This window comes from Heliconius melpomene, chromosome 17 (assembly GCF_056956725.1).
Source record: "Heliconius melpomene rosina isolate 202511_hmr_F chromosome 17, ASM5695672v1, whole genome shotgun sequence".
In the NCBI taxonomy this organism is placed as follows: Eukaryota; Metazoa; Arthropoda; class Insecta; order Lepidoptera; family Nymphalidae; genus Heliconius; species Heliconius melpomene.
The window spans coordinates 14,654,734-14,680,730 of NC_140405.1; the positions used below are offsets into that span (position 1 = coordinate 14,654,734).

The 25,997-nt window shown below is 34.4% G+C and overlaps 3 protein-coding genes across 7 annotated transcripts in view; all 3 read right to left on the reverse strand.

The window, feature by feature from the left end:
• LOC146530517 (uncharacterized) overlaps positions 1–23,256 on the reverse strand; it is a 52,983-nt gene extending 29,727 nt beyond the window's left edge. Inside the window, exon 1 of the mRNA XM_085199897.1 lies at positions 23,117–23,256. The gene's annotated coding sequence lies outside the window, so the exon portion shown is untranslated. The remainder of the gene's footprint in view (positions 1–23,116) is intronic.
• LOC146530521 (zinc finger Y-chromosomal protein-like) lies at positions 758–2,061 on the reverse strand. 2 transcript variants are annotated; one of them, XM_085199902.1, is made up of 2 exons: positions 1,927–2,061; positions 758–1,814 (listed from the first exon to the last, which is right to left on the reverse strand). In XM_085199902.1, the coding sequence occupies exon 2, from the start codon at positions 1,729–1,731 to the stop codon at positions 787–789; it is 945 nt and encodes a 314-aa protein (XP_085056028.1). In that variant the 5' UTR covers positions 1,732–1,814; positions 1,927–2,061; the 3' UTR covers positions 758–786. The 2 variants fall into 2 exon arrangements, with proteins under 2 accessions (XP_085056028.1, XP_085056029.1); XM_085199903.1 differs by having other exon boundaries at positions 1,903–2,032.
• On the reverse strand, positions 3,658–25,483 carry LOC146530522 (uncharacterized). Of its 4 annotated transcripts, none has more exons than XM_085199887.1 (6): positions 25,006–25,483; positions 24,303–24,468; positions 23,919–24,050; positions 23,117–23,317; positions 6,936–7,739; positions 3,658–5,846 (listed from the first exon to the last, which is right to left on the reverse strand). In XM_085199887.1, the coding sequence occupies exons 1-6, from the start codon at positions 25,156–25,158 to the stop codon at positions 4,342–4,344; spliced, it is 2,961 nt and encodes a 986-aa protein (XP_085056013.1). In that variant the 5' UTR covers positions 25,159–25,483; the 3' UTR covers positions 3,658–4,341. The 4 variants fall into 4 exon arrangements, with proteins under 4 accessions (XP_085056013.1, XP_085056015.1, XP_085056017.1 ...); XM_085199891.1 differs by lacking the exons at positions 3,658–5,846; positions 6,936–7,739 and adding exons at positions 12,548–13,722; positions 20,280–20,975 and having other exon boundaries at positions 25,006–25,464; XM_085199889.1 differs by lacking the exon at positions 6,936–7,739 and having other exon boundaries at positions 25,006–25,407.
• Between the last annotated feature and the right edge of the window lie 514 nt (positions 25,484–25,997).

Below are 25,997 nucleotides of genomic sequence, written 5' to 3' on the forward strand. Positions count from 1 at the left end.
CGATATTCGCTTTTTTGTCCATGTACTTTCCCAAGATGTATCAATCTCGAATGGCAAGATTCGAAAGCCATAGCGCAAATTGGGCAACGATACCTTTTCTTGGATCCATGCACTGTAGCTACGTGTCGGTTTTTTATAACATGATTTAAAAATACTAAGTCACATCTGGAACATGGCACTTTACCGGTCTCGTGACTTTTCTGATGTGCTCGCAGTTTATATTTTGCCGAGTATCCTTTACCACAGGTGTAGCATACAAAACTTTGATAATGCTCATTCATATGACTGAATAAATTCACGTAGCTTTCAAACAAGTTGTGACAAATGACACATCTGTACTCTGAGCCCGTAAGTATGAACGGAATAACACCGTCGTCGTAATTTGAGTCAAATACTTTATTGTGAACATCAACTAAATGAATTTTGAAATCAGTTAATTTTTTGAAACTATTATTACACAGCATGCACTTTAAATCTGTTATGTCTATTTTCAGTGGAAATGAATTGTGTACTTCTGGTTTCTGAAGTACTGTAAGCTTTTCATGTATATCGCAGTGCTTGCGGATATCTGCTACGTTTTGGAATATTTCTGGACAGTAGGCACAAAGAAATTTACCACGTGACCAACGAAATACTATAGCATTTGAGCAATCTAGTATTACGGCCGAATTAGCCTTGTTTTCTAAAAATGGGCGTTTCTGTCTCCACTCAATCGCTATTGAACTTTTTGTTGTTCTGATGGCTTCTGTGCCTAAAAATAGAAAAAATATCGTCAACTATCTCTGTTTAATCTTTACACACAGTTTTATTTGTTTCATGGGACATTACATGTCGTGTAAGTTTCGATTTGCTAATAAAGTACCATGGGCAATTAGGACAATCATAGCGCTTTTCCAAAGGTTTATGACTAAGACGAATATGCGCTGCTCGCTTACAACTAGTTTCAAATAATTTTCCACAAGATGAACACTCATAATTTTTCTTTTGTTGATTATGTCCCTTCACTAAATGTTTGGCTCTTGCGTAATAAGTTGTAAATACTTCTGGGCAATATGGACATGTGTACCGTACTCCCTTTTTGTGTATTCTTAATCTATGGCACATTCTGGCAGCTCTTGTTTCCAAAATCTCCTCACACTCTCCGCAAGGAAAATTACCAATCTCATGGGATTGGACATGAGTTCTAAACCTTGATTTTGAAATAAACGCTTTACCACATGTATCGCAAATGTAATTTTTATAATGAGTGTTCATATGTTCGTTAATCTTACAAAAACTCGAGAATGCCGCATCACACATTTGACATTCAAATCTATTAGGTTCAAGAATGAATGGTAAAACACCATCGTTATAGTTTAAGTGAAATATTTTATCATGTCCAGAAACTAAATGATTTTTCATTAATTCCAAACTACTTATTTCAAAATCACACAGCCTACACCGCAAGTTTAAAATATCAATTTTAACCATATTGTTTTCCGTGAGTTTTGAGAATATTCGTTTCGTTGGGGCATCGGCAATGTGAAAAGTCTGAACATGGTTACGTAAAAGTACTGGATCAACGTATTTAGCGTCGCAATAGGAACAAAAAAAAGCGCTTTGAAACCAACGGAAGGCCCAAGCAGTTGAATGTTCGAGAAGCGTCATGGCATTTCTACGCATCATTGTTTTAGATATTCTTTTCTCAGATTCTTCTGGTAGCTCGTTATTGGCGCGCCGTCGACGACGCATTTGCCTCGCACAGACGTTCTCCTTTAATTTTCTAATGCGTTTAACTCCTACTACTAACTCTTCATAATCCGCAATAGCGGAACCTAAAAAAATAATAATACTTTGTTACTAGAAATAGTACCAAAGGCCCCAAGACATGCATTATCTAAAAAAAGTAAATTGATTAAAAACCATATTATATTTATTATGTTATACTTTAATAGTAATAATTAGCAGCAGACACTTATTAAATCTTCTCTAATCCGGACAACATTAAATCACTTATTTCCGGATGATTGGATCGCAGATGAGTCAATAAAAGCGTCTTTTGTTTGAAAATCACTCCACACCATTTACAACTAAGGTCTTCATGCGTTTTGAAATGAGCTCTTAACGCTCTATTTCTTGGAAACGTTTTTCCGCATATAGTACAACAGAAATTTCTTTCTCCCGTATGTCTCACCATATGTCTTTTTAATTCATAGCCTGTTTTAAATAGCCATTTACAAAAAGGACAAGCAAAGTTGCGTTGCTGTGGAAAATGAACGGATCTAACATGAATTGCACGTTTTCCGCTAGTTTTAAAAGATAATTCACAATGAGCACACTTGTAAGAAACTTCTTTTTCTCTATGAGCCTCATTCAAATGATTCATCCTTTCGTAATAGCCTCCAAATCTCATATTACATTGTGGACATTCGTAACGAGGCCCCTTAGCATGAGCATGAGCTTTATGATAATCTCTAGCTGCACGCATGGTGAAAATTCGCCGACACTTGTCACATGGAAAAGTCCCAGTTATATGTACTTCAGAATGTTTGCGCAGTCTCGGCGCCGTCATGTATCCTTTACCACAGGTAGCGCATATGTAATGCTGATAATGTATGTTCATATGTTCATACAATTTGAGAAAGTTGTTAAAAGATTCATGACATATTACACATCTCCAAGATTCCTTGTTCAAACAAAACGGCAGAACGCCATCAGGATATGTGGTATCTACATCATACCCGTGATCAATGACGTGATTTCGCATTTCAAGAATACCTTGAAATGGCATGGCACAAATTCTACAGGTGGCCTCAGTAATATCGACGTTTATCAGTGACATTTCTTTGAATTTACTATAAATATCTTTGACACTGTGTTGTATCGAGCATATTTTAACATGTTCTCTCAGCTCTGAACATTCAGTGAAGTTATCTTCACAATACGCACATTTAAATCTATTTCTTTTCCACCTAAACGGACATAACGACCAACACTCAAGCAAGGCTGTGGCGTTCTTTTTTGTTATAAATCTTGCTTCAGCTCTCGCACTTCGCTGATACCGTCGTTTTTCAATAACTTTCGTATCACTAGATAGTAAACTTTCAGATGTTTTATCGTTTCTGTTTTCTGTTTGACCGCGTTCTCCTAAAAATAGAAAACCTGAGTCAGTTCTTCCACTGTCCATAACATTTAGAAGTACATAACACATGCGTTTGTTATCAGATATTTTGTATTTTTTCGTGATATTTTTATGTTTTTGTTTATGAAGAATGTATATTTAATTTTTTATATAATTAACGTACCAAAATGTGTTGTATTCAATAATAATTTGTGGTTTAGAAATACAAGGTTTCTTCTAAAATAAAAATTCAATAAAAATAAATAAAGCAGCATCACGCTGTATCCCGCAAACACTAGGTTAGTCAGAGGGAACCTAGTATTAAGGCACACCGTTACCCATTTTCCGCCGAATGCTGGAGACATTGCGCGTTGAGTTGTATTGAGTTGCGGAACTCAACGCCACGCTTTGTCTCGATACCAAAGCGAAGAAATTATAGTAAAAATTTAAATAAAATTATATTTAAAAATTAAAAATAAATTTAAAAATTTAAATAAATTTATATTTATAGTATAATTTAAATTTATACTTTCGATTTCAATAAAACCCATTACATAATAATATAATAATTTAATTAGCTCCAAATTACACAAATAATTCTTTATGAAAGTCTTAGTTATTTATTTTATACACAGTTAACTTTCCTTGGAATTTATATTAAGTATTTACAATTAACATAAAAATAAATGTAAGTTAATGTAAGATATTATAAATATGTAGAATATGTTACATTAGAGACTTAAAAAGCCCTGAGGTGTTTGCATAGTTAAAGTTAAAAATCGAATAGAATCTCTGGAAGTCATGGATTTACGTCACAAAAATATGAATGTCATTTCACAGGATAAAATAAATTCTATATAAATTTTAAATAAATTAGACTTGTTGTCATAATGCCACAATTAAAATTAAAAGAATATTTCAATCGCAAAATTTTTTATCTTATAAATTACTACAATAGTAACATATGGAGAAACAAATTTATTATCAAATTAATAAATTAAATTTTAATACAGCCACATGTATTTATTGGGATTAATGTTTCAGATTGTCAAGGAGACCATACATTTTAAGTACAGAACGGCTAGCAGAATGAGATCATCATTACATTTTAAAATTTCCGTAGCCAAACTTAGACAAGTTTCTTGCCAATCCGAGTTCGACATAATCCATTTGATTCTCCACTCGGACGAATATCAGCAACAAGATTTTCTCACGTTTAAAAAATTTTATATTGGAGGATATCAAACGTGAAAATGTTTTTTAGCTATATGCTTATCCAAAGATAGTTTTGTAGCAAAACCTCTGGAACAGTGACCACAAGAAAAACCGAAATCCATTTCTTTTTTTGCGCGATGTACTTTTACATTATGGTGATATTTTTGAGACCGAGTCTTGAACATCATGTGACATGTTGTGCACTCGTACATTTCAGCACCAGGTCTGTAATTATGAATTTCCATTAAGTGCCGTTTTCTTAACTCCCAAGTGGCAAATCTGGGTTTGTCTTTACAATAAACACACATATACGGAAGGGTAGTGTGCTGTGTTTTGACATGGGTGTTTTTTTCTTCTAAGGTAGAAAACGTTGCTATACATCTACTGCAATTATATTTGTTGTCATGTGGAATTTTCGTATGTGCTCTAAGAGCAACTTCTGTTATAAAACCCTCACCACAAGTGTCACAGACATAGTTTTGAAAATGTTCCGCTGTATGCTTTTTCAGGGATATAAAATCTGAAAATTGTATTTTGCATATCGCACATCTCCAACTGGAACCGTCATTGAGCTTAAACGGGAGTACGCCTGGTTGGACGTCCACATTGACAGGTTGTTTGTGATCGTTTTTTAAATGTGTCAAAAGATCGTCAAGAGTGTCTATATGTAAAAAACAGAGCTTACACTGTAAGTCGGTTATGTCTACTTTAAGAAACTCTTTACGTAATTTCCTACTAAACACCAGTTGAACATCAAAATTTGCGTGCCGTGACGCCATATGAGCACGCAAACCGTTTGGATCATTGGACTGGACACGACAGAAAACACAATTGAAATTTTGCCCCCAAGTACGAAAAGGGCATGCTGTTGAACATTGTAAAATTATTTCAGTGTTAAAACGATGTTTAAGGGCTTTTCCAAAGCGTGGTTTATATGTAGCCTTGTAACATTTAAAGTTACGCTCGTGTTGCTTAAGCCCATGTTCAGATAGAAATGTTGCTCCGCACTTATCGCAGGTGAAAATTTTCGCATGACTACGTAAATGTCCATTAATATGTGAAAATTCAGAAAATACTTTGTCACAATCTAGGCACATCCACACGCCAGTCTCATTTTGCTTGTATGGTAAAACGCCAAAGGGCACGTCGAAATTGACTATTTTTCCATGGTCACGAGACAAGTGTATCATAAACATTTCAACACTTTGAATATTTTCCGAACATATATTACATTTAAAATGACTAATATCTACTTTTAAATCATCTACGACTTTATAAAAAGCGCTATTGTAATCAGCGTTGACATGTTTTATCTTGACGTGGTCTCGTAAAGCCTCCATTGGTTCAAATTCATCGTGGCAGTAAGAGCAAAGTATTCTATTAAATCTAGTTTTAAATGGAATAGCAGATGAGTGTTTAAGTATTAACACAGCATTTCGCCGTTGGGGATTCTGCTTAACGGACCGTTCAAATAAACCTTTTTTAGGTTTACTTTCTTTTTCTTTGTGCCCGTCAATATCCCTTGTGGTCCCTAAAAAAGAAAAGACCCACATCATTATTCAATCTCAAAAATTCTCTTCTTAATTTAAGGATCTTTAGGCATGACTATAACAAAAGTATCAAGAATTCAATAATGCTCCCTAAACAGAATATTTGAATCCTGAAAGATCTCATGCAATATTTCAAGCATCAAAATGCTTCTTAGCAACATGTTTATCCAAAAATAACTGAGTAGTGAAAGCTTTCGGACAGCTATGGCACGGGTAGTTTAATTCAGTATCTTTTTTTACTCTATGAGTTCTTGCCATAAAATTCTCTTCTTAATTTAAGGATCTTTAGGCATGACTATAACAAAAGTATCAAGAATTCAATAATGCTCCCTAAACAGAATATTTGAATCCTGAAAGATCTCATGCAATATTTCAAGCATCAAAATGCTTCTTAGCAACATGTTTATCCAAAAATAACTGAGTAGTGAAAGCTTTCGGACAGCTATGGCACGGGTAGTTTAATTCAGTATCTTTTTTTACTCTATGAGTTCTTGCCATATGATTGTATTTTCCTGATCGAGTTTTAAAAGATTTCTGACAAGTAGCACATTCATATTTATCAGCACCAGTCTTATAATTATGAACTTCCATTAAATGTTTCTTCCGAAGCTCCCAATTAGCAAAACGAGGCTTATCTTTACAGTAAACACACATATACGGGGTCGAGGTATGTTGTGTTTTAACATGAATATTTCTCTCCTCCAAACTGGAAAAAGTTGCCACACATCGACTACAATTATATTTATTTTCATGTGGTATTTTAGTATGTGCTATCATGGCCGATTCAGTAACGAAACCTTCGCCACAAGTATCACATACGTAATTCTGAAAGTGTTCGGATGTGTGTTTTTTTAATGATACAAAATCTTTAAACTCATTGGGGCACATTGTGCATTTCCAAATCGAGCCATTGTTTAACCGAAAAGGCAAAACACCCACTTGCGCATCTGAGTTTATTGGCTGTTGATGATCATTCTTTAAGTGATATGTTAAAGTTTCAAAATTTTCAATAGGAATAAAACACAGTTTACAGTGAAGGTCAGTTATGTCAATGTTAAGAAATTCTTTACCTAATTTTTTATAAAAAGCTGCTTGTACATCATAATTTTCGTGGCGAGTCACCATATGAGTTCGAAGTATACTTGGATCGCTTGATTGTACTCTACAGAAAACACAATTAAAATTGCTTTTCCATGTCCTAAATGGACAGGCAGTCGAACATTGAAGAATAATTTCTGCGTTTGTACGAGGTTTCATGACTCTGCCATTTCGAGGCTTGTATGCAGTCCTAAAACATTTAACCTGCCGACGATGATCTCGCAAGGCATGATCAGATATGAAAGTTGTACCACACTTGTCACAGCTAAAATTCATAAAATGTGTCGCTATATGTCGTTTAAATTGAATAAATTCTACATAAGTTTTTTTACAATACACGCATATCCATTGATCGTCATTTGCATTTTGTTTGTATGGTAATACACCAAAACGCGCGCTAAATTTGACTGATTTGTTGTGCTCTCTAGATAGATGGCCCATTAAAGTATCTATATCTTGTATGTCCTGACTACAAATGTTACATTTAAGATTAGTTATATCAACTTTAACTAAATTATCTTTAGTTCTATAGAAAACATTTTTAAAATCACTATTGACATGTTCCGTTTTCATGTGATATCGAAGATTAGACAAAGTGCTATACTCATCGTGACAATATGCACATAATATTTGACTAAAACGTGTTTTAAATGGATAGGCGGTGGAATGCCTGAGTATAAGTTCCGCGTTTCGACGCTGAGGCGTCTGATATACGAGTACTATTTTCTTTTTCTCAGTTTCATTCTCACTACGCCCGCGAATTTCCAATGTCGACCCTAAAAACAAAAAAGAAATTGGTCAATGTCAAACCAAATACCGGAAACCCTAACGATGAAGAAGAAAAAACTTAAACACGGAGTTTATCTGTGAATTTATATTTATTACAAACTATCTAATAACATTTAAACTTCTAGAGTGATTTCGGGATGATGGGTCTTCATGTGGCCTTTGAGGCTAACTTTTTGTGCAAACTGTTTATTGCATATAACACATATGAATCTTTTATTATCACTGTGTATCCACATGTGCTGTTTTAAGCTTTTACTTCTCGAAAACAATTTTAAGCAAATAGAACATCTATATGGCTTTTCACCGGTATGACAGAATCTATGCTCCTCCAGTTCTTTTTTGGTGCCATATTTCAGTCCACAACATGAGCATACGTAGCTGTCATCGCTGTGGTTAACTTTAAAGTGAGTATAGAAATGTTTTCGAGACTCGAAGGTTTCTTCACAATCTGGACATTCATACATCTTCTTTTGCCTCCCGTGTATTTCTACGAGATGTTTCTGCTTGCCTTCCCAGGACATAAAACGTTCTCCACAACTGATACAACAGAAGGTCCAACAGCGTTTCGATTGTCTTAAATGCTCTCGTTTCTTTTCTAATGTTGGAAAATCTATCCAACATTTTCTACATACATGATTTCCATAAGTGTGACAGCATCGAATATGATATTTCAATGCCTCATTTTTTAAATAAGTCCGCCCACACACATCGCAAGTATACTTTTGGTAGTGTGAAGTTGTATGTCTACATAATTTGGTCAACGATGGCATCTTTTTGTCACAGAGAAAGCAAACCCATTTTTCACCGTCCATTCTGTAAGGATGCATACCAATTTCATAATTTAAATCAATTTTGCTTACGCCGTGAATTTCTCTAATATGTTCAGCTATTTCTTCTAAATTATTACAAGGCAGAGAACATATTCTGCATTTTAAATCTGTGAGGTCGACTTTAAGGTATTCTTTGCCGTATCCACAATGTGCTAAGGCAGTAGATACGGTAAAAGTTTTGTGAGCTTCGTCCAAATGAGTTCTATAATTTTTAGGGTCTTCGTACTCTTCACAGCAGTAAACGCATATCATTGTCTTGCTGCGAATTCTGAACGGGTATACCGTTGAATACTGCAACACAAGTTCTGCGTTCCGTTTAGTCATCATAATGCGACTGGGTTGTTTGGAGTCTAGAAAAAAAAAGAAAATTTCCATGTTGACTCATTCTTCTGTTTTGGCTGTGTATTTTTTTAAAGCAGTTTTTTATTTAATTTCGCCATGACTTAGTATTTTAAGATATCTAAATAATAAAAAAAAATATTTAAATTTTATTTGCATTTAAAATCTAAACCGAAATTATACTATTTTCTTTTTACGGATCGAAAGCGAAATAAAAATACTTTCATTTAAATTAACATCTATATGACGCCACCGAAAAAAATAAATAAGTGACAAGAATAACACCTTTCCAAATGTTTCTTTTGAGTATTACATACATACAAGTCGCTATTAGTATTTAATTTCAAAGTTAAATATTTATGACGACAAAATTTCTTCAAACATTTTCGATATCGGGGTGATGCGCTTTCATGTGAGATTTGTAACTGACGCGTTGATTGAACTGTTTTGAGCATACAGAACATTCAAAACGTTTGTATTCACTGTGAATCCACATATGTTGGGTCAAATTTGCCTTCCTGGGAAAAGATTTAGAACAAACAGAACAATCGAATAGTTTAAGACCGGTGTGTACAACTGTGTGTTGTTCTAAGTGTCTTTTAGTACTAAACTTTCGACCACACCAAGAACAGACAAAATTGACTCCTGCGTGCATCGTTGCAAAATGAACTCTGTAAGAATTTCTTGAAGAAAACACCTGCCCACATTCAGGGCACGAGTGTGTCTTTTTGGCTTGACCATGTACCGTTATCAGGTGCTGTTCTTTCGCCGACCATTTCATAAACCTTTGTGAGCATACAAAACATTGGTACGTCCAACAGTTCGGAGATGATTCGACATGTTCTCGTTTCATTTCCAAGGAGCTAAACGTCTTTTTGCATCTCCTACAAATTCTCTTCTCTGAAATATGAGAAAACCTCATGTGCTGTTGTAAAGAACCATTTGTCGTGTAAGACTTTCCACATTCTTCGCAAGTAAAATTTTTATAATGTGACGATATGTGACGACTGAGTTGGCGAAGACAAGGAAAATTTCCCTCACAAATACCACATAATAGCTTATCATTTTCAAATTTAAAGGGCTGAACACCTAAATGGAATTCAAAGTTAATCTTTTGGCCATGTACTTCGTTTATATGTTTTGCCACTTCATCTAACTTATTGTACGTGTCATTACAAATTCTGCACCGTAAGTCTGTGCAATCCGCTTTAAGATACCCTTCGTATAGACAATGTGCAAAGGCAGTTTCTACTTTAAAACTTTTATGTTCCTCATCCATATGCTTCCTGAATAGAGATGACTCTGTGTAAGAGTCGCAGCAATAAACACACATAAGGGACTTCTCTGGCAACCTGAAGGGGTAGGCCGTGGAGTATTTCACCATGATCTCGGCATTCCGTCTGGCGACTGATAACGGTCGTATTGGGTCTAGAACAGACAGAAATGCCTTTGATCAGTGTTTTATTCCGTCATCATGCCAAAATACCTCAAGTTATCTTCCATTTATAACTATTGTTTATTTGACATTTTAAATTTAATATTTTAGTTCATATTAATATTTTTATACAAATCCAAAATAATTATTTATAATTATGTAAATGGTTTGTAAAATGAATGCAGAAATTTAAATATTTTTAAAAAAATTTACATGAAAAGAAAACAAAAAGTAAACATGATAAAAAAATATTTATTTAAAACTATAATTTATGGCTTATTTTAAAATTTGCACAACCTATAAAACAGACTATAAAACGAAAACAAGTTCGAAATAACAAATTACAAGCATCAATTACTGATGTCTCTTTAGTTTTTAGAGTTTATAATTATAAACAGACAATATTTTTGGTTTTCTAAAATAATGGTACTTTAGGCACTCATCTCTGAACATGTTTACCATATTTTTTTTATAAATCATATCTTATTAAGTAAATTTCCAAATCCCATAGAAACAAAGATCAAATTGAGATTCACATAATGTTTTACTAAAAAAATCTATTCATCATGTTTCAAAACAGTTAGAACCATTTTTACTTTATTATTTTGCATATCTTGAAAATCAACTAAATCCGGATGATAGGATTTCATATGAGTTTTCCAACTAACTCTTTGATTAAACTGTTTGTTACATAATGTGCAACTAAATCTCTTCAATTCGCTATGAATCCACATGTGTTGAACTAAATTCTTCTTTCTCGGGAACGATTTAGAGCATACAGGACAAGGAAATAACTTTTCTTTCGTATGAATTACTTTATGGTTCTCCAAATTTCGTTTCGTATCAAATTTGAGTCCACAGCATGTACAAACAAAATTATCGTCTGTGTGTAAAATTTTAAAATGAACCCGATATTTCTTTCTATCGGGAAATACTTCGTTACATTCGGGGCAAACGTAGGTCCTTTTGGGAGCCCCATGAACCTTGTACATGTGTGCTTGTTTGATATTCCATGTCAGAAAACGCTCCCCACATACACTACACAAATGTGACCAGCATTTCTTAGATTGATTTAAATGCTCCCGTTTTTCTCCTAAAGATGTAAACGTCTTTTTGCACTTCCTGCATATTCTCTCCTGTCCTGTATGTGTGTATGATATGTGATGTTTTAACGTAGTTATAGTTGAATATGATTTGCCGCACGTATCACATGTATACTTTAAGAAATGAGATTGCGTATGCCTACTAAGTTGTCTGAGACATAGAGATTTCGCTTTACAAATGGCGCATGCTATCCTATCCTTTTCTAATTTAAACGGTTGCATGCCCAATTCAAATGATAAATTAAGGGGTTGTTCATGTTTATTAAATAGGTGCTGAGCAACAGATTCCAAATCTTCAAACGATTCCACACAAAGGCGACAACGCAGTTCTGTGCAATCAACTTTAATATAGCCCTCTGTGCAATGAACGAACGCCATTCGGACGTTGAATGTTTGATGTTCTTCGTCCATGTGTTTCCTGTACATAGAAGGATCGTCATAACTCTCACAACAGTACACACAAACCATAGAATCCTCTGGAAGTCTGAACGGGTACGCTGTTGAAAATTTCACGATAAACTCCGCGTTGCGCTTCGCCATAAAATAGGCGTTTTCGCCTAGAACAAAAAGAAATCCCTTGGTCATTCATTGCTTGCTCGTTACTTTGCGTCCTAATCTTCTTCAGATTTAGTTGTGGTTTTTTGTTTGATATTAGTCTTTATTTGGAAATCTTCGTCTTGCGTATATTCATTTTGGCGAGATTTCACGCCAGCAATTCTTATTTAAAATGTGAAAGATTAGTTAAATTAATAAAGTAAAATCGAACATGTTGTAGATTGGATGTTAAATATTATTGTGGAAGTAAGTAATAATATTGAAATTTTTTATATAACCATTAAATGATCACTTGTTCGATTGTTGCAATATGAATTTTGTAAAATGTACATTTAATCCGGCTTCATTTTTACCAAAAATAAAATTTATAGGTATAAAATAAGAGAATACTAGAAATCTAGTATTCTCATTTCTTCCTAAAAGAATTTGACAATGATAAAATGATTGCTAAATCATTAGTGAAAACCCAAAACTATAACTTAAATAGTACCTAATAGTTTTCCGAAAAAAATTTAATAATAAAAATCGGTGTATTTCCTTTAAAATCATTTAATATTCTATATCGAAACAATAATACGAAATAAGAACAAAACGTGACGTTTATTATTGTATAAAATTAAATCAAGTTACAAACAACGGAATCAATTAATCCGGTTAGAAATAACCGAAGGTCAAAAGTCAACCAGTTCTGGGTGATACGATTTCATATGAGTCTTCCAACTGACTCTCTGGTTAAACTGTTTACTGCAGAGAGTACATTCAAATCTTTTATATTCACTATGAATCCAACTGTGTTGGATTAAATTCTTCTTCCTAGCAAATGATTTCGAACATACTGTACAAGAAAACGATTTCTCCTTAGTATGTATTACTTTATGTTCCGCCAAAGCCCTTTTAGTGTCAAATTTGAATCCACAAAACGAACATGCGTATATATCGTTGGTATGTGATAATACAAAATGTGCTCTGTATGGATGCCACTTATCAAACACCTTTCCACAATCTGGACAAGTGTATTTCTTGGGTCTTTGCCCGTGAGCTTCCATTAAATGGTCGAGCCTAAGCTTCCTAGATATAAATCTTTTCCCGCACAAATTACAACTTTGTGGCCAACATCGTTCGGAAGAAAGAACATGTTGGCGACGTTCCTCGCAACTGGGAAAGGCTTCTTTACATTTTAGGCAGATTTTGTATTGACTATGACCATATTGTATATGACGGGTTAGGTTTTCTTTGTTTATATACGATTTACCGCACGTCTCACACGTATATTTGTGATAGTGACAGCTTGTATGCCTACTCAGTTCTCTGAGACTTGGAAGTTTTAGATTGCATAGTGCGCACACCCATCTCTCGGGGCCTAATTTGAACATTTGCATTCCCACTTCTATGTTTAAATTCATATTCTTTTTGTGCTTTTGGACTAAGTGTTCGGCTATAGAAACTATACTTTCAAAGGGTTCCCTACAAATGCGACAAGTTAAATCAAAGCAGTCCACTTTCAGATATTCCGTGTAATTATTCATAGAATGTGCGAAAGCCGTTTCCACGTTGAAAACCGAATGTTCCTCGTTCATATGTTGCCTGTATATCTTCGGATCATCATATTGCTCGCAACAGTAGACGCACACCATGGAATTACTTGGTATCCTGAACGGATACGCCGTGGTATATTTCAAAACTACCTTGGCATTGAGACGCGCCGCGACTAACCAATCCACCTCTAGAACAAAGAGAAAGTCCCGTCACTATTTTTTTCTTTTAGTTAACTTAATCTGTAATAGGACAGACGGCAGCAGTGTCGTACGACAAAGAAATGATAGACATGGATAGAATTAAGTCAAATTGACTTCTTTACTTACAGCAATCATACAGTAACGACATATTAAATTTTATTTGTAGATAAAAAAAATAATTAAGACGTAGTTATTTCTTATACCTAAAATGACATCAATAGATTAAAACAATAAACGTAAGTCTTATTATTCTTAATTTCACTGACATTTTCCTAAATTCAAATATCCTTGAACGTAGAATTTTATTTACTAAGGTTGCGTTACTTTACCCTACCAACGGACATATCCATATACTTTCTTAGCATATTCTTTAAAATCCAAAATGTAGTTTTACCACGTGTTTACGAATCAGATACGTATGGAAAATATTGATTTATTTAAATATTGATTATTTTCGTTGTCATCAACTTCTACAGATGTAGATAGTGTAGAACACGGTTTTATCAAAATCGATAGTATTCCGTTTTATTTACTCTTATGTTTTTCACAAAATTAAATATCATTTATTCTGATACTTATAATCAGATCGCCTACTTTCAATTACAACACTATAATTTCCTTATAAAGCATATATAAAATTAAAAAAATCTTTTTACGGTAAATTTAAATATAAATAATTTTTATTATAGCTTCAAAATTTATCCCTAACTAGTGGCCCCCGTGGCTTCACCCGCTTGTACAACAGTTACTTTCTTGATCTAATAAGCCAAATCAAGAAAACACTTATTTTGTTGTAATATTGTCGCATGCAACTCTTTAAATATTAACATAACTTTTTTATTTGTGAACCGATTGAGAACGAAGTGAGACTTTTCAGAATCCAATAGTGAAAGCTGTATTAAAATCGTTTTTGAGATAAGCGTGAACAAACGCACAGGCAAACAGACAAAAATTTAAATTAATAATTTCTTTTAAAATAAATAACTTTTAAAATAAAATTTAAAAAATAAATAATTTAATCACAAATAAAACAAATCAGCTTCATGCTTCATCCTGCACACAGCAGGGTAAGCAGAGGGAACCTAGCTGAGTGGTGGAACTTAACGCCGCGCTTTGCCTCGATACCAGAGTGAAAAAATGGCAATATAAATTAACCCACAATCAGTCGCGTTGCACTGACACTGACACTTAGTGCCCACTGCGCGACGACTGGACACCAATAACATTTGTTCTTGTATATCTTCCATGTATAAACATTGAACTGTTACGATTTTATTATAAGTATAGATGAGGTAACCAGAGAGTACGAAGTGCTAAACGCATCAGATTTTGTTGTATTTAGCCCAGAATTGAGCTAAACCTTTGAAGCAATATCTCTCCCTCACAGGGTGGAACACACAAAATTCTCTGGGAAACAAAAAACGATAAGAAAAATTGACCATTTATTAAGAAAAAATATCAATCCTGATATATAATTATATTAAAATCTTACACTTGCTAAATTATTACTAACTTCCTTCAGTTATCAATATAAACAATAATGTAATACTTTAATTTGTGGAGCATGGGTCCTATAAAAGAATCAATTACTACTAGTCTACTCTAAATTAATGTAAGGACGTCCTTTGATATTATTTCTCGCAATTCGCGCATATAAGAAGATAAGAGCTAGAGCCCTGTCGATAGCAATTTTTAACGCTAACGGTGTCAGACGCCATGTAGAGCACATCGATATATATCGAGCGATATCTTTTGTATACAGGAGTTAAACGTTAAACTTTTTTTAAACCTGGGGTTCCCAGTCCTGGCATTGCGAACTACAGGAATGTGAGAAATGATAGGGACACCAAAGGTGGGGACACTATGATTTATTACAAAAAGAATTTACACTGTATACCGTTCGACTCAGTCTCTTCTCTTCTCTTGAAACAGCCGAGGCGTCGGTGTGTCAGGTGCCTTTGATTATTGCTTCTGTTTACTGTTCAGGAAATAAGCAATTATTAGAAAGCGATATTCTATCGCTACTCAGCATGGGTGACTTGGTCCTTCTGATCGGAGATCTCAATTGTAAACATAAAAATTGGAATACTTCGTTGACTTATCTCGATGGCAAAAGGCTTCTGCGGCACGCGGCACAGGCGAGGTTCTTGATATAGCAATTCTTACAGATGTTGGTTTATTACAACATTTAATGGATTCCATTATCCAGTTATTCTCAAGCTTGGTGAGGACTGATCGACTGGAGGAGATTTGCAAAGCTCCTCCGCTCTAACGAATCCCCGGTAAAGGACCTGACTCCGCGGAGTTAGCAATAGACGCGGCGAATAAATTGACCGATTATATTTATTTATTTTATTTATTATTATTTTTTTATATTCAAAATAGAAATCAGAGTTGCTCAACGAGATACCAAACATACTTTCTGGTAGGTTTGTTATCTCAGATAACGTCAGGCGATTGATTAGAAGTAGGAACAAAGCGATGAGACGACACGACACTTGCCCGACTGACGACAATCGTAGGAAATTTAATAGATTAAAGAAGAGAATTCGATTCGAATTCTAACTTCTGCGCGGTGAATCGTGGGATAAAAAGCTCGAGGGGCTCGCTCCATCGCACCAGACATTCTGGGCGCTGTCGCGAGCTTTTAGAGTCGATTGTCTTTCGACTATGTCTCCTCTCATTAGGCCAGATTCGTCAATCGCCGCCGACACCGAAAAAGCGGAATGTCTCGCTGACAGTTTAGAGGCTCAATGTACACCGAGTAGTCAGTCCTGCTACCCGAGACCTCGACAGACGAGGTCAAAGTAATTATCAAAAATCTTAAAGATAGAAACAAACAAACGCCCGACAAATTATCAAATAGAATGCTTAAGTCCCTTCCAGCTTAGTTCATATCTCTATTGGTCATTATTTTTAAGTCCCTTATAAAGTCGTGCTCATTCCCCGACGAATGGAAGGAAGCTATTGTTATAGGTATTCCCAAACCTAATAAGCCGCGGAATATCCCCTCCAGTTAGACCTATCAGCCTTCTCAGATGTTTAGGTAAAATTTACGAGAGAATCATTCTCGTTAGACTCTCCGAGGTGGTAGGTGGTAGTCCGTGGTGGTATCAATGAGCTATTCGGTTTCAGAGAGAAACATTCCGTCATTCACCAAGTCCACCGCGTTGTAGAGCATATAGCTCGATACAACGTAAGGTCTCCCCTCCGCAGTAATACTGCTGCTATCTTTCTCGATATAGCGAAAGCTTTCGACAAAGTCTGGCATAACGGCTTGATTTTCAAGTTGCGCCGCTTTGGTCTGTTTGGACTGTCTCGTGCACATCCCGCGGGACTTTCTGTCAAATAGGTACTTTCGCTACAAAGTCGAAAGTACTCTCTCTTCCCCTCGCTTCCTCCGCGCAGCGCGCTCTCTCCTATTCTGTACCCGCTGTACACCAGTGACATACCTCGAACTCGGGATGTTCACTTGGCTATGTACGCCGACGGTACCGCCCTTTTCACAACTTCGCGTTGTACACTTTTATTAGCCAATCGACTTCAGAAAGCGGCCCACGCACTCGGTGAGTGGTCCCGCCAATGGAGAATCGAGATTAACCCCGAAAAGAGTAACGCCATACTCTACCTATTAGATAAGCCCATTCCCTGGGAATTCACGAAAGTTTGCAATAAAGCTAAATTTATTCTCAGTAAATTATATTATATCATAAACAAGAAGTAGTAAAATGTCACTTAGAAATAAGCTGACACTATACAAAACTTGTATAAGACCTGTCCTTTCATACGCTTGTGTTGCGTTCGCGCACACCAAGTTAGACCCCTTGCAAAAAGGTACAAAATAAATTCTTACGTATCGCATCAGGCTGTCCCTGGTTCGTGCGTAATGTCGACCTACATAGAGATTTTGAACTGGAAACGATCAACGAGCACTGTAAACGCTTAGCGAAGCGCTACTTTGAGCGCGCAGGCTCGCACGCGAATCCCCTAATCGTTCAGGCGTGTGACGCGCACTGCTAACGCGCTCTCTACGCGTAGACGCCAGCGTAGCGTCCTTTTAGATACCGCCATTACCGTAGCAAATACCCCATCCGTTAGTAGGAAACACACTACACACGCATGACACACACACTGTTGTCGTCGGAACTGACGACGAAGTCTAGCTTATTCCACGGCTAGACCGCGTCTCGGCGCGGTCGGGCTCAGCGGTTAGGGACCGTTGGCTCCCTTAGATTAGTTTAATTTATCCCCAGTCGTGGCTTCATGTCGCGGCTGGATTGCTTAGAATAGGTAAAATCCCAGTCCGCTCGACGGCCGCAAGCCGAGGTTCGAGCCCCGCACCCGGGGGCGCCATTACAGTCGTCGATATCCTCACAGCAGCCACGTAGTGCTTCCTTTTCATCAGGGAAAGAGTATCCTCTTCCCTACCCAACCAGTGTCGCTGTAAAAGCCAATAGAGCTAACAACATTAACTACAAGCACGAAAAAAAAAAAAAAAGAAAGGCACTCGTGTTCATTACGTTCTAAGATTTTGTCGAGGCAACTTGATATTAGAATGTATATAGAATTGAATTGTGTAGAATAAGAGTAAATAAAGTCATTGTAAAAGCTGGATTTCGTGTCTGATTACTATTTTATTACTTCGTCCGACACTATATAGACAAAACAATTACCATTTAACTAAAAAGAATGTTTTTTTTATTAATAAAGTCAACTCGTATATAAGGAGTTATAGTGTATATATATTATCTATCAGAATTATTTCCTCATTGAACGAAAATGTATATTGTTACTAGAGGGCCCGAACGCGGCTCCGCCCGCTTGAACTATACGAATATTTATTAAATATATTTATGAAATCATTTTCAGTTTTCAACAGAATTAGTAAGAAAATATAAGCCTAAATAATTAAAATAAGCTAAAAAAGAATAATAAGTGCTGATTTATTATTAGAAAAAATATCTGAGTAATTGAAATGACCAAACAAAAGAAGTAAAAGTAACTGAAGGAAATTCTTAATATTAGAAAAAGTACCTAAAGTTTTTCGTTCGCGCGTACATAGATACCTACTTTGACTAAACATTTTTCTATATTAAATAGGATATTTTTCGCGAACAATATCAAATAAAATCCCATAATTACATAAAAATTATTACTAGTTCGAAAATGGATGAAAATTTACAAAACCATTAAAGTCATCTGCCCGTTCGCGTCGGTCATACTATGCCGCCCGAAGGCTAGGTCATTCCGAATCAGTGACATCTCCTTAATTATTTATTAGAATGTTATACAGTAAATTATAATTTCCATCTAGATAAATGCTAAAAGTGACTATTATATTTATTTTCATAAGGATGAATATCAAATTATAAAAAATATATGCGATAAACAAGCTCATTATGGCTAACATTGCCTTAAAACAACAATCTTTGCAAACCGTTGCTTAGCAACGGTCGCATAGCGACGGTTGTTATAAACATGGCAGAATAAATTGCATGTCAAAATAATAAGTATTTTAATATATTAGTATAAGTATGTCGACAATATTACAAATATGAGAAAAAAAAGTATCCTATGTTCATCCCAAGACCCAAAAGTATCTCTATATGAGTATTTTATTACAATTGGATTACGTCCTTATTGCATAAAAGACAGGCAGACAAACAGACAGAGTTACTTTCGAATTTATAATATAGGTATGGATAAAAGTAATTTTAATTTAAGAATTTATTATTTAAAAAAAAGTTATTTTTTATAATAATAATAATAGAGGCCGTCGTGGCGCAGCGGCACAACGGTGTGACTGCAACGCGACGGTTGTGAGTTCGATCCCCACTCGAGGAAGTGAAATATTTATTAATATCAAATAATAATTAATATCTAAACTCATTAGACTACATTATTCTCTAGTTTACTAATGCTAAAGCGAGAAACTGAAAGAAAAGTTCAGTTTCACGATTTATCCTGCATATAGCAGTCACTTCATTCTTCAGTTTTCTCCTAAATTCGTATATTAATTAATTAGACTATTTATTCTTATTTTTTTCTTAATGACTGTAAAATTTAAGATGTTCATTCAATGGCAATTTCTTGCATGTACGACACGGTTGTATCTGTTTTCAGTTTATACTAATAATGCAATATTAAAATCTTTATTGTAATAATTTTATTTTGTTTTTACAATTTGAGTCGTTAATAATTAAAGATATAAATATTTATTCTAGTGCTAATACATAGTTTAGCAAATATTAAATGACATTTCCACTCATATGGAGAATATGATCAACATAACACAAAGTTTTTAAAAGTCCCACAACTCGGCACTATAGTAAATAGCTTGTACTTACAAGATACTACACCGTATAACTAACATGAGTGGTAAGATGTCGTTTATAACGCGACCGACATATAAATTTCATGCCACAGTGCTTACAAACGACACAATCTTTAGAATGTTTTAGTTTAAAATGTTGGTAGTACGCACTTCCCTTGCTAAACGTTATATTGCAGTCGGCACAACGATCTATACGTTTCGTTTGACCGTGTTCAGTTTCCATGTGTCTTTTCCGTATCTTCCAATCGTGGAATCTTTCGGGACATTTGGAACAACAGTAGGGCATGCAGGATTTTTCTGTTCTCCTATGTTTTTCTTTAGCTTCCATGTTGGGGAAGACTTTTCCACATCTACGACACGAAACCTTGTACTCTTGGTGTTTAGATCGGACGTGTCGCAACAAACCAGTGGTAGCCACGTAACTTTTACCACAATAATGGCAAACGTAGCTCAGAAAATGAGTTATCGTGTGTCGATTCAAATGAAATAGGGAAGGGCAACTCTTACCACAGACTACACAATTAAAGAAATCTTTTCTTAAAACATATGGCATAACACCAAGTCGGGCATTAGAGTCAATAGCCTCATTGTGTGTTTGTTTCAGATGTTCCGCAATAATTTCTAAATTATCAAACTGTTGTGAACACATTCTACATCGCAAGTTAGTTAGATCTGCCTTAACAAACTCTAACTTGGGCAGATTGTGAAATGCCACTTTTATATTAAATGTGTCATGTTCATCGTCCATATGCTGACGGAAAACATCCGGATCCTCATATAACTCTTGGCAGTAAACGCACACAATGCACTTATCGTTCACTCTGAATGGGTACGCGGTCGTACATTTTATTATGGTACCGGCGTTAAGGCGCGCTGGGTCCGACCACTCTTCTAAAACAAAAAAACACCGCTATAAACCGAACGCCCTCGTCTTCTTGAAAACAAATGTTAATCTGAGTAGTTCTTCTTAGAAACTTACATTCCTTTTTCTAGCATTCAATTGAGTACGTTGTACCGACTGTTTGCTTGTTTAATTTGGATACATTCATTGTTTAGTTCCAAATTCGATAAATTATGAATTATTAAACGACACTTAACTAAATGGCTTATTAAAGTTTAATTTTTTGGGACTATATTTAAAATAAAGTGCAGTAAGCACGTTTAGTTGTCTATATATTTTAGTTTAGTTATAATTTATACATATGTCTAGTTATAAGAGTTATCTTAGCTGAAATATGTGTAGACGAGAAAAAGTGGTGGAAAAGATCAATTTACGAGATAAACATACTAAATAAATCAGTACAATAAAGATAATATATATTATAAAGAAATTACAATTTTATTTAGTATCTTATTCACATTTAAAGATATATTTCTGGATGGCATTACTTTCTAAGAACATAATCGAAGTTAGAATTTAAAAATAAACTAAATTCGACTTGGTTGACCAAAATATTAAAAAACATTATTATGTAATTAACATGAAGATTCATTTCATTTATTTATGTCCACCCAAAAAAATATGATAAGACTTTTCAGTCATATTGTGTGGACATGTTTCTTAATCTGGCAACATTTCAAATTTCAAATGCTAACTACCACACATGTGTTTATAACTTACCTGGCAACACTGAAAATAATATATTCAAGAAACCTATCCAAAAGGCAGTTTATTCCAATTAGACTAGACACAGAACAAAAAAAACATTTTACATTTTTTATAAATGAAATTAGGAAATAAAATATATTTTATCCTTTGTATATTAATTAAACAAAAATACTTGTAGAAACATGTCCATACAATAACATCAACACAGTCATGCAATATATGAATTATCATTTTTTCTGCTGAATATGTATGTTTCTATAATTAATGTGTTATAGATTACGTCTAACCACCGAGGACGCAAAAGACAGTGCAAAGTGGAGGAGGTTGAGTAGTAAGGCAGGCCCTGGTAATAGTTGGGATTAAAGCCAGGAAGATGAAAAAGATTAGTTCTAAAAACAGAATCAATTCCATTCTATACAGTAAAAAATAGAAAACAATTTGCATACATTTGTTCTAAAATATGTATTAATAGACAAAATAAATTAATAGATATAGAATATAATTTAGATTTTTTTAACTATATACTATTATATTAAAATAAAAAAAAACAGGTTCACACTGCATCCCACACAGCAGGGTAGGCAGAGGGAACCCTTGTGTTAAGACACTTCATTCTTCATTTGCATTGCATATTGAGTGGCAGGATTCAATGCCACACTTTGCCTCTACACCAGAGTGAAGAAATTAAAATATAAATTTAAATAAATATTTCATTTCCTCGAGTGGGGGTTGAACCCACAACGACTGTACGCTGGCATCACAACTGGCCTTAATTTATGATTATATTTATGATTATTTATTTCAATGATATGAAAATTAATCAAACTTATCAATTTGTTTAATTGTAATCCATCCATTAAACCAAACTTTGTCATATTCATGTTGAGTGACATAACACTATGCCGCATTTTGTCTTGTTACCAGCAAGAAATTTATTCATTTTCCCCATGTGGATTGAACCCACAACCATTGTTTTACATTCAAACACTAATCAACTGAGTTTCAAAAGCCTTGTAATTTTTTAAATACATATTTTTTATTATCAGTCTTGCTTCAATTACAATATACATAATACATTATATGTAAGGAAGAGATGAAACAAACTTAAGTAAATAAATAGATATATAGGATATCAGCAAAAAAATTGACAATTAAACATTGGAAAACATAAATGCTGTGAATAATCTATCAATGAAAAGATTGCAAAACAAAGACTTTGTTAATATTAAAAACACATTTTTATTTTTTATTTCAAGGTGAAATTTAAAAATTCTTAGTTTATTTTTTTTATAAATTAAATGATCACAAACTAAATTACTACCTAATATATTTATCCATCAATTTTCCATTTACACATTCAGCAAAAAAATCCACAGCATATAGTTAATACCAATTTAAAATTTAAAAAATCTAGAAACCCTACCTTTTTTCTTTCTCTCAGGTTTCTCCTTGCTTGATGTGGCAATCTCCTTTTTCGTCTTAACCTTTTTTGCCGACGAAGATTTATTTTTCGTCGAGGATTTCCTTTTTTCTGTCATTTTGTCGTTATTTAATAATTCTAGTATTTGTACAGATTCCTCTTTGGGTATTTTACGTGCTAACTTTGTTAAGGGTTGGTCGTCCACTGAAAGAGTATATATTATTAATAATACATTGTATCAATTGTATTGCAATTACCATTCAGATGTGATGGTTTATGGGTTCAATGTCCTATCAGAGGAATGGAAAATGTCCATTTCTCTGGAATAAGATAGAAAATTGACGCCATTGTGGTGCAGAAGCATGCAACTGTAAAAGCGACCATTGTGTGTACACAACTCCTAATTTCCTAGCTATGGTAACAAGGCAGAGTGTGGCGTTGAGTTCTGATATTCAACAGGAAACAACTTGAGAATTGACAGAAAATGAAGAATGAAGGAGTATGTACTACCAGGTTCCCACTGCCTACTCTGCTATGTGCAGGATACAGCGTGGAACAAAAAAATATTTCATTTCATCTGAATATGTTTTAAACAAACATATAATCACTTCAGATATTTCTTAAAACTAGACTGATATGACTATAAAATTTTATAATAAATTTTATAGTCATATCAGCCTAGCTACTTTTGTGAGAGGTAGGAGCCACTACTCAACTCACTTTGATACTAACAATTGAACTGACCAGATTTAAATAAAAAATATGACAACTTATAGTCCAATAACCAAAACACAAATATACTTACAATCATCATAATCATCATCATCATCACCAAAACCAGGCCGATCATCAAAATCGTCATCATCAGACTCCCCCTTCTCTTCCTTCACACATTCCACTTTAATATTATTATCAGTTCTGTCCACTTCTAAGCTCACTGTAAATTTTATATTTTTAAATTTATAACAATTTTACTTTTTGAACCTGCACATCTTTCGTAATACAGTTATGAAAGATGCATGCATATATAGTAGAGAGTGCTGTTAAATATTATTTCATCATATTTATTAGAATCCTAAAATGTATAAGGCAGATATAAGGCACTTAGAGCTATAATTTATCTGCTGGCATTAAAAAAAATCAACAGATAAATAATAAAGTGCACATTTTAAAAAAAATCTATTCTGACCTTCCATATCAGCAACTGAATTCCCAGGATCTAAGTAATTTGTGAATGTGCGTTCGCACTCTTGCACTTGTCTCTTAAAATCTGCTGCATCTCGCAACCTCGATATACAGGGCTCACATATAAGACGACTATGGCTGTTTGGCCCTCCAGATTGGGAATAGGATATCTGTGGAATTGTATAAAATAAGAAGAATGGCAATATTAATTATTAATATTTTTATGGGTAGGGAGGAAACACAAAAAGAATAATTAATAAATGTTTCAGTTAAGTTCTTAATTTGTGGCGATAATAAATGTTTTATTTCTATTATATTATAGCTAGTGTATTTAATTTTTGATAAATGCCCTCAATTAAATTTATATAATTTCCAATAAAAACAATGTGCAGCCTAATAAAATAATTTAATAAAATGTTATTTAGGAGCTTTTTTTACGCAACAAAAAAACATTAGTTTTAATTAAAAGTATATTTTAATTTGTCGTTGATTATAATAATTAATAAGCCTTTAAAGTTTACATCAAAACTTAAAAAAAAATCGACTATTATTAATCTACCGAATTAAGAAGCACTAAGCCGCATTCGATCCAAGAACAAGAACAGATGCATCGTTATGCGGTCGGATTATACATTAAAAAAAAAGTACACTATAAAATGGACGCCAACGTACAAAAATTGAACAATGCACACACAAAATATACGTACACTTAAATCAAACGATTCGGACAACATATCTGCATAAACTTCTCTCTTCCCCATCCAAAAATATTCAGTAGAAATATCTTTGTAGCAACCTTCGCTTAAACAACATCGGCAAACAGTAGGCCCAGGTCGCCATTCCGTAGTTTTTTCTGCCATTTCTCAAACAAATTACACTTATTTTCACAGAAAATATTTGTGTCACATATTACTATTAGTTAACATATTTATTATGATCAATTATAGGCCGGTGTTGCGTTATTTTAGTAATAACATCACGATCAAACATCTACAATGCGACGCTATTGATGGAAGAAGCGACCGAACAACGACCGAAGAAGGTATATGGTTGGCGTCAAACACTAAATTTAGCAATGCTGCCAACCTCACGTGTTAACTCCTTACAAGAATTCTGTGGGCTTCAAGTAATAATGCGCACAATTATCGATTTTTACAAGTTTGTACGGTATATTGTATTTATTTCGACCTATGTACATTTTGCTATAAGTACGAGTAAATTTATAAAATATTAAGTATAAGTACTAAAACATGAGTTTTATTACATTATACACAAACTAAGATAAGCCGTTGTTGCGCAGCGGCACAAGGGTGTGACTGTAACGCGAAGACTGTGGGTTCGATCCCCACTCGAGGAAGTGAAATATTTACTTACGTTTATATTTCCATTTCTTCCCTCTGGTGTCGAGGCAAAGCGCGGCGTTGAGTTCTGCCCCACAACACGCTATGCCTCCAGAATTTGGCAGAAAGTGGGGAACCGAGTCTCTTAACACTAGGTTTTCCCTCTGCCTACCCTGCTATGTGCGGGATACAGCGTGAAGCTGATTTATTTAACTAAGTTTCGCTATCGAAATCCTTTCGTAATTTATACGGTACTATCCTAGCCCCTTGGGTACTTTCCCGATTATAAAGTTTAATAGTATATCTCCTTGTAAATATATGGGATAAATAGTCGTTAAGAAAAAATTATATTTAAAACA

Bases quoted from the DNA above. Each gene is read 5' to 3' on its own strand.
- LOC146530521 (XM_085199902.1), bottom strand. From the start codon at position 1,731: ATGCGTCGTCGACGGCGCGCCAATAACGAGCTACCAGAAGAATCTGAG.
- LOC146530522 (XM_085199887.1), bottom strand. From the start codon at position 25,158: ATGGCAGAAAAAACTACGGAATGGCGACCTGGGCCTACTGTTTGCCGA. The intron at 24,469-25,005 runs GTACGTATATTT...ACAATTCCACAG, and splicing joins CCGAATCGTTTGATTTAAGT to ATATCCTATTCCCAATCTGG. The intron at 23,318-23,918 runs GTAAGTATATTT...ATACTCTTTCAG, and splicing joins TGATGATGATTATGATGATT to TGGACGACCAACCCTTAACA.